This window comes from Rutidosis leptorrhynchoides, unplaced genomic scaffold, assembly GCF_046630445.1.
Source record: "Rutidosis leptorrhynchoides isolate AG116_Rl617_1_P2 unplaced genomic scaffold, CSIRO_AGI_Rlap_v1 contig109, whole genome shotgun sequence".
Classification (NCBI taxonomy): Eukaryota; Viridiplantae; Streptophyta; class Magnoliopsida; order Asterales; family Asteraceae; genus Rutidosis; species Rutidosis leptorrhynchoides.
The window spans coordinates 54,090-62,661 of record NW_027266365.1 but is presented as its reverse complement, the minus strand read 5'-3'; the positions used below and the strand labels follow the sequence as shown (position 1 = coordinate 62,661).

Below are 8,572 nucleotides of genomic sequence, written 5' to 3'. Positions count from 1 at the left end.
ATTTCATGGAATTCACGCCACCACCATACTGTCTCTGATCCTCACCATACTTCAAGTTGTCTTCACTACACTCAATCTTCTATATATAATATTGTATTTTAGTGTGTTAATCAATAAGTTCAATTTATTTCTCTGTATTGTATTTCCACAAATGTGTTGAATCAAAATTGTTCTTCAATTCTGTTCGTATTCTTCATTTCCGCTCCACAAATTTCAATATGTACAAGTACCCATTTCTATGTTTAATTTAATTCAAATTCGATCTCTACATATTACTAGAATTGTATAGAACCGCTTGAATAGTTGAATTGTATGAATTTCGTTTCGGACTATGGAGCAACCAAATGAATCAACATCGTAATATAATATAATATAGAAGGAGGTGGGCCGTAGTCCAATTTATAATTATAAAAGATGATCGAAAAAAGCCAATAGCCATAAACCAAAATGCATGCAAATGCAACAAAAACCTAACTTTCATTTTCCAACACTCGTCAATCGTCATCCATCTGTCTAAACGTATACTCCTTCCGTCTCAAAATAAATACAAATTTTTTAATATAATTTTACATTAAAAAATTTGTATTTATTTTGAAACGAAAGAAATAGAAGTATTATTTTATCTTACTCTCCATTTCACACAATGCCAAATTCATCCAACACCATCTTCTTCTTCTCATAATCTTATTTAACTTCGCGGTCGGGTCAGATATGGCTGCCCAAATCATTTACAATTCTTTCAAGCACAATAAACCTTTTTCTTTTAAATCAATTAAATTACCAAAGTGAGAAAAATCATAACCACTAAACTGCTTTAAATTTTAATTGGGTATTCATTTTTGTCTATATTTATCTATACATGATGATCTAATTAACATAAAGGTAAAAAAAAAAACATAAAATTCAAAAGTGTAACAAGAGAAATATAGAGATTAAAGATCATAAAAGTTTCTTTTGTTTCTTCTAGCTACGATTTAATTAACCTTTTCCTTTCCTTTCTGATTATCATTCTTGTCGAGGACGAGCCATCCAGAGAGAGCTGAGTGCTCGAAGACGATGGAAGTATTCAGCAATGGCTAACAAACATCTTGCTGCTTGACGAGTCGTCAGGATTTGGTGCAGCCTGTGAAGTGTTTGGTGCCGTAGACTATCTGCCTGTAAGTTTTTTTTTTTTTTTCATTTTTAAGAAGAAACAAATTATAATTAATTGATGTCGGCAATTTACTATATACTTAGTATTCTAATTAATTATGCACAATGCATTGACTTTTAATTATTTGCTAATTTCAATATGATTCGTTGCTTAAACGTTTAGACAAAAGACTTTGTTTGTCAAATTAATAAAAGAATTCAGGTAATGAAGACATAATAACTCATTCAAATTAGACAATAGACGTTGATGTTCAAAACGTCTGTTTTAACAGTCGATGTGTCATTTTAGATACCTATATAGCCCATTAACCACATTAAAAAAGCGACTTAATTAGTTATGGGACACTTTTTCGAGTAATGCAACAGATTATGTGTTACAAATTAGTTTTTTTTTTAAAAGAGTGTACAAATTAGTTAATGTATATAATTTAGATTGACTTTTGATACTATTAAAAAAATTCAGAACTAAAGTGTTGAATTAATTAGTAGTAAATGAATTATACACCAAAATTACAAGAAGACGAGGTCGTATATTTTGAAAAACATATTTTGAGGGAGAGGTAGATTAATCAATTGAATATAAATTAATCGTGAACCGTAAGTACGTGACAAATTGTCCAACATGCTTATTGAAAAAATAATTCCTTGTTAATTACCCTCCTCTAGTCAATTGTAATCTAGGGACAAACAAGGCACATCTTGACTAAATTCGCAGTCAAAGTTAGAAATTTCAACAGTACCGACTTTATGTGCAATTGAATTGAGCATATTACAATGGAAGTTGTATTATTTATATTCTACGAGATCTATATTTTCCAAGGAACTCTAGCCTCACATTTCAAGATTTTGACCTACTATTGTCATAAATTCCAAAGCGAGAGAATTTATAACAAAGGTGTCGCTTACTAGCTATATGAAAATATCTAAAGTGAATAAGAACATTGTATTAGTATTCAATAATCTCTATAGATGTTGGTTTTTTCCTATCTTTGTTCTAGAAAATTCTAATTAAGCATGACTTATATCATACAAAAACTAAAATAAAGTCAGTACATGTATATATAGTTTGAATTTACTAATTAAGCTTTTAAAAGGGTTCAATGGTTGGTAAGTGTTAAGCGTGGAACTAAGATGGTTTGAAGTCAAACCCGTTCGTTCACGACCCGTAACATCAAATGTTGTAGTTTTTTTTTTTTTTAATTAAATGTTGTAGTTATTAATGGCTATGGATATCACTTCGATGTAATAATGCATGCATACATATATTTTCTCTAGGACCAGAAAAATATACGTTGTACGAGGAAGGATGCCACGTGTACAGATCTTTGATGGACCATCCTAGGCTATATATATTATGGTGGTCACCGGAACTAAACCTTAGATCGAGTTGATCACCTGAATTAGTGATTATTTAATGAATAGGATTCCAATATAGGTTGTCAACTTTCTAATTCAATTGATATAAGGATTTGTTGAGAATGAATTAGGGTAAAAAAATTGTGGAAAAAAAGCTTAAATAGGTTGTACCCAAATCTTAAATCAACAAAAGATTATAAAATTGTTGCTAAAATATATATATGAAAACAATTTAGAAATTACGATAAATTAATTTGATAGTCTCTTTCGTAAATTAAGTATATATTTTGTAGAACGAACTTCACCGAGATGGTTGGGAATTAAGAACAAAGAAAGAAATGACAATGAAAACCTGAGTTTGTACTCATCAATGGAATTTGGCTAGCTAGTGCTCGTGAGAGGAAGGAAGGTACTATGTATGAGCTTTGGTTTTTTGTTTTGTGGTGGAATAAGCATTTGCTTGTTTTAGGTAACTTTTCTCGTGTGATCTTCCTAGTTCTTTAACAGACATTACCCTATACTATTAATTTATACGTCTTTTTTCTTTTGTCTATAAGTGAAAGGAAAAAATTATATGAAATTATCTACTTCGCTAAAGAAATATTCAAGCAATTTTTCCATTTTCACCTACTCTTAAAGTACAAAACTAATTTGGGCGAACCTAAACTAATACCACCTTAAAGACGGAAAAACCTAGCATTAGAAGAAATGGAACGAATTAAATTGAAGTCGCTTTCGATGACATGACTAGAAATTATTTCATGATTGTTTGGGGGATATATTATTAGATATCATGTAACAACCAAAACCACATCACATGAGTTCTAGACATGGGAGTAGTTTCATGAATTGGGTTAGGTTTTCCCAAATTAGGCTGGATCAAGATTCTTTTCATATATGACCCACTCGATCATAACCTAAATTAAACCATCATCAAGTATGCATGCATGGAGGAAGATGGACCACTTCAAAAACTTTGATAAAAAACATAAAGAGTTATTATAAATTACGGGAAGAATTGGTGTACCTGTCGAACGAAACCTTCAAGTGTAGAGAGCTTATTCATAGCTAGAGCCATCTGACCCATGTAGTTAGCCATGTTAGGAGGGCAGCTCAATGAATCCGATGCAATCGTGTCCGAAAGTGATTGGTTAAGAGCTTCGAACCCTTGTGAAAGAGCCTCTTCTGCCTCTTGTGTAGATTGTTGTAGTCCGTATATGCCAATGAGTTGTTGCTCAGTTAAAGGCTCAATTTGGGTCGATATTATCTGTAAAAAAAATTATTTGACTTTATTGTGCAATGGGGAAAGAAATATTTTCCTTATCGAAGAATATATATATTTTCTTCCCTAAACAATAGTAGTGGTCTTTATTTTCTTCTTCCTCAGTTTATCTACATGGATTTCTGGCTATCTGTCCCTTAACCAAAAGTTATAGTAACATTCATGGGCTTTTATAGATTGACAACTAACCCTACCCTTTATTAGAAACTTTTATCTATTTATATTTTGTCAATATTCAGATTGATATTTGAATTATTTTATCTAAACTCACAGACAAATGTAAAAGACTAATTTGGATTATACAAAAACAATTATTTTGCTTAAAGGGTTAGTTAATTTGTTAACCTAATTTAGTGCTTAATTTTAACGTCTTTTGTCCCTTGTTGTCACATTGTAAATTAACTTCATTTTCATTACAAACCCAATTATTAGTAGGAAGTTTAATTTAAATAGGTTTTGCCCAATACAAGTCGTTTTACAGTTAGTTATCTTGACCTAATTCAAGACTAGTGACATTTCTGGTAATATAGTTTTGTCATCTTCTTCTTGATTATATTCTTTCTTACACTCAACTTGCTAAACTTTTATATCATGTAACACGTTAATTAAGATAAAATGTAGAACTAAACATATGGTATCACCAAGAATTAATATCTATTAATGTTTTTTATTCTCTAACGAATTAAAATGAAATGTCACTATAATATATGTGTATAGTTCGACATTGCTTAATTAATTATACATACCTTGATGAGCTCCGATGGTCGGAAACCACCTAACCACAAGAAGCAGCGTTCCACCGGAGTTTTCCAGATGCCGGAAACAATGTGAAAGACATCTGTCTTAATGATCATGCTTTTAAGGTTCATGACCTCATCGTAATGTGCCAAACTATTGTCAACGAAGAGCCTAAGCTCGTTTTCCGGCAGATGCTCCTGAACAGCAGCTCGGAGTTCACACATTAAGCGGTGGTGCTCCTCCTGCCACCTCGCATATTCCATGTCAAACACAGCGGCATCTGCCCTCAAACGAGAAAAATATCGAAACACATTAATTATTTATTGGAAATTTAGAAAAATGAGAAATTTATGTTTTGAGAAAAGAAATTAAATAACAGAAAGGAAAGGTAAATTATTTTGAGAGAATTAACCTGAGCTAATGTTGTTCATTCCAGGAGTAGCTAGACCACCTTGCTCTCCACCACCTTGTAACCCACCACCACTAAAAAGCATGCCCTAAAAAGGAAAGGAGCTCATTAATAATTAATATCTTTAATATTTTTAAATATAAGAGCAAATGAAGTGAGATTGTAATAAACAAATTTTTGTTTAAGAGATATTCAATTAATTACTTGTGCTCTTGCTCTTTGAAGCTCTTGTTCAAGCTGGGTAAGTCTAATCCTACTTGATTCTAACTGCTGAACATATGCCTGTAGAAAAAAAAAAAAAGAATTTTGACATTAATTTGCAATGATCACAGTGAATTTATTTTTAAAAGTTGATTAAATTATGGTAATTATTATTTACCTTTTTCCTAAGCCTACTTTTTCGTGCGGCTTCTCTATTTTGAGCAAGTCTGCGTAATGTCTGCATGATCAGAATTCAACAATAGGGATCATCACTAAATCAACTCACATACTATTATACAGTGATTAATTAATTTAATTAATCGCAATTGACACTATTTTTTCCAAAAGCTTAAGCTAGCAACAAGAAATGATTTACCTTGGGGTCAGGTGTTTTGGGACCTTCTTGCTCGGAACATGAAGTCGGACCCTTACGATTCCCTTCACGCTATATTTTTAACAAATTGAGAAATCATTAGTAATGAAGTATAAACAAAGAAATGAAATAAAAATTTAATTTTTATTGAAGTCAAATTATAATAATTAACTAAAGATTAGACCTTTATAGTTTTGGCTAAAGCAGCTGGTAATTCAGATGGAGGAAGAAGAATATTATTATTATTATCATTTTTCGGGTTGGCAGCCAACTCCATGGACGGCTGGTCTGATGGTCTCTTTGAACCACCACTTGTAGAACTTGCTACTCCTCCTTGTGACATTGTAGAAGAAACTAATTGTGTACCTGCTGCCTAAAATATTTTTTTTTAAAAAGAAAAATTATTAACTAACAAACTTTTTAACTAATTAATAATCAAATTGAGTATTGTTGATTGATAAAGAAATTTAATTACCCTATTATTAGTTTGTGATTGTGATGATGATGGCTCGATATGCATAGGCTGTGAAGGGAAGATGTTCAAAGTTGGAGGTCTCATACCTGAATTCTCTGCATATACCAATTAAGGTTAATATTGTCACAGAGATAGAAATAAATAAGAATTAAAAGATTCATGAGACAAATGTGGGTTTTAAATTTTAATCAGCTCCAGACAAGTAGTAAAAAAATGAAAGTATTTTCTTAATTTCATTGGAAGGAGAAAAGAAGATTTTCTCTGCTGCAAAAAGGATCTGGTCAAACCAAAAGTACTAGCTACTGTTTTTATGTTTATATCAGTTAGACATGCTTTTCCTAAGAACCAAACAGAATCTCTCACCCTTTGCAGAGTTTAATTAAGATTAAGATAATCCAATAATTAAAACGGTCACAAATTAACATAATTAACATACAATTAAAGGAAATGAGACATAAGAGAAGAGAATTAGGAACTGACTTTGTTGATCTTGAAGGTTAGAATTGGAATTATTAGGATGATGATCTTGACCATCAAGATAGAGAAAGAGTGCTTGGTCCAATTCTCCTAAACCATAGTTAGCACTAGCACCGCCATCCTTGCCACCTCCTCCTCCTCTAATTTAATCCAAGAAAATTATATATCAAAATAAAAACACCATGTAATTTCATATAGTACAAGGATGAAACCATGAATTAATTTAAAGTTCAAGGTCAAATTAATAAAAAGAAAAGGAAGTTAAAATTACAGGAAGGTGTTTCCATGGATGGAAGTTGATGAAGATGGAGAAGATGGCTGCATCATATTATTCATCATCCCATACTGATGAAATTGTTGTTGTTGTGGATGATGATGATGATGATGATGTTGAGATATTGATGATGATTGTTGTTGTTGGTCTATGATCAAATGATGTTGTGTATGATGATGATCAGATTTCATATTTGTAGTTGTAGTCGTCGTCATTAAAATTTAGAAACCTTCTTCACTCCGAGCTATAGCTTAATTTAATAATAGTACCATGACAGAAGACCAAATACACAGAGAGAGATGGGAGAGAAAGAAGGTTTATTTTGTTTTTGAGAATTAGAGGAAGAAGAAAAATATATTTAATACAAAGAAACAAAAGACAAACTCCTTTTTTCAGACCTCTTTCTCTCTCTAGTGTTTATATTATTCAGATTATTATAAACTAGGCTGACTTTTAAAAATCAATATAAATATATTTTTTTCAAGATAAAGATCCAAGTTTATAAATTCAGCTTTCCTCTCTGTTGAATGTTGATGGTTAAAAGTTTTTTTTATTCGTATAAATAAACTGGTTGTATATATAATCGAATCTTAATTAATTAACAATCGATAAAATAATATTTTTTTATATTTAATAATTTTTTTATCTCGAATTGAAATTATTATGATAAATTAATAATTTATAAAATAATAAAAATATATATTTATATAGATCTCGTTTAATATATAAATTACTATTTTATGTATATATAAATATTTATATATAATATAAGGCTCAATTAAGAATATTATGTAAATATAATTTATTATTTGTTGTTGAAACTAATGTTCTTTATAATTCATCTCTTATTATTTTTTGTACTGTATTTATGAGTTTCGGGGTAGTTTCTTTTATATTGTAAAAGAAAATTATGTAAGGTGACTGTTGTCGTTTTTCAATTATTTGATTGCTAGTTGGTAGTTCTGAACTTATTTTATTTTTTCTTAAAATATTATTTTAAATTTCTTCGACATTCATTTTATTGTCATATTTCAATTCACTAAATAAATTTTAAAGTTGTTGCATATCATGATCGTCATTTTCTTTTAAATTTTGAATTTTTATGATACTTATACATTAATATGTATATATACAATATATAGTATATTTGTAAGACAAGTTAATCATGTTTCGTTAAAATAAATAATTTATATATTAAAATAATATTTCGATAATTAAGATTCTTTTACGGGCTATGTTAATTTAAAAAAATTGGATTGTAAAATTTGAAAAAAAATTGTACTCAGAACTAAACTTGTCTAGTAATTAATGGTATTACTACTATGTTCTCTTATATTACCACTATGATCATGTGACAATTCAAAATTGATCTTCAAAAGTCGATATAATCAAATGTGAAATGTCTTGAAAATCATTGAACGATCAACTAAAGTTACCTATAGATTGTTGAAATATGTCAACAATGTGGTGATGAAGTATTTTCCCTCCTTCCTTTTTTTTTCGTGATTAACCAAATATGCATTTTGAAATTCTTTTAGGTACTAACAATTTCTAAAATTAAATAGTAGTTATAGACAATGTCGTAGGATCGTAGTTAATCAATATTTTAAACATAAAATAATTTAATTATAAACTGACTTAAATTGATTCCACCACCTTTTAATTATAATAAATATAACATGTTATTAAAAGAAATTAAATAATTAAATTGTCAAAAAAACATATGCAATTGTAGACAATTTGTTACACCCCAAATATTAATTCGTTAGACATAAAATTTTAAATTAATATCATATATATGCATGCATCAAATAATAAGACGTATTATTAGAACG

The 8,572-nt window shown here is 29.6% G+C and overlaps 1 protein-coding gene across 1 annotated transcript; it reads right to left on the bottom strand.

Moving 5' to 3' along the window:
* Positions 1-1,005: 1,005 nt before the first annotated feature.
* LOC139881068 (bZIP transcription factor TGA10) lies at positions 1,006-6,790 on the bottom strand. The gene is made up of 11 exons (XM_071865607.1): positions 6,735-6,790; positions 6,467-6,603; positions 6,015-6,081; positions 5,696-5,855; positions 5,515-5,583; positions 5,317-5,376; positions 5,142-5,219; positions 4,941-5,025; positions 4,537-4,808; positions 3,536-3,775; positions 1,006-1,155 (listed from the first exon to the last, which is right to left on the bottom strand). The coding sequence occupies exons 1-11, from the start codon at positions 6,788-6,790 to the stop codon at positions 1,006-1,008; spliced, it is 1,374 nt and encodes a 457-aa protein (XP_071721708.1).
* Between the last annotated feature and the right edge of the window lie 1,782 nt (positions 6,791-8,572).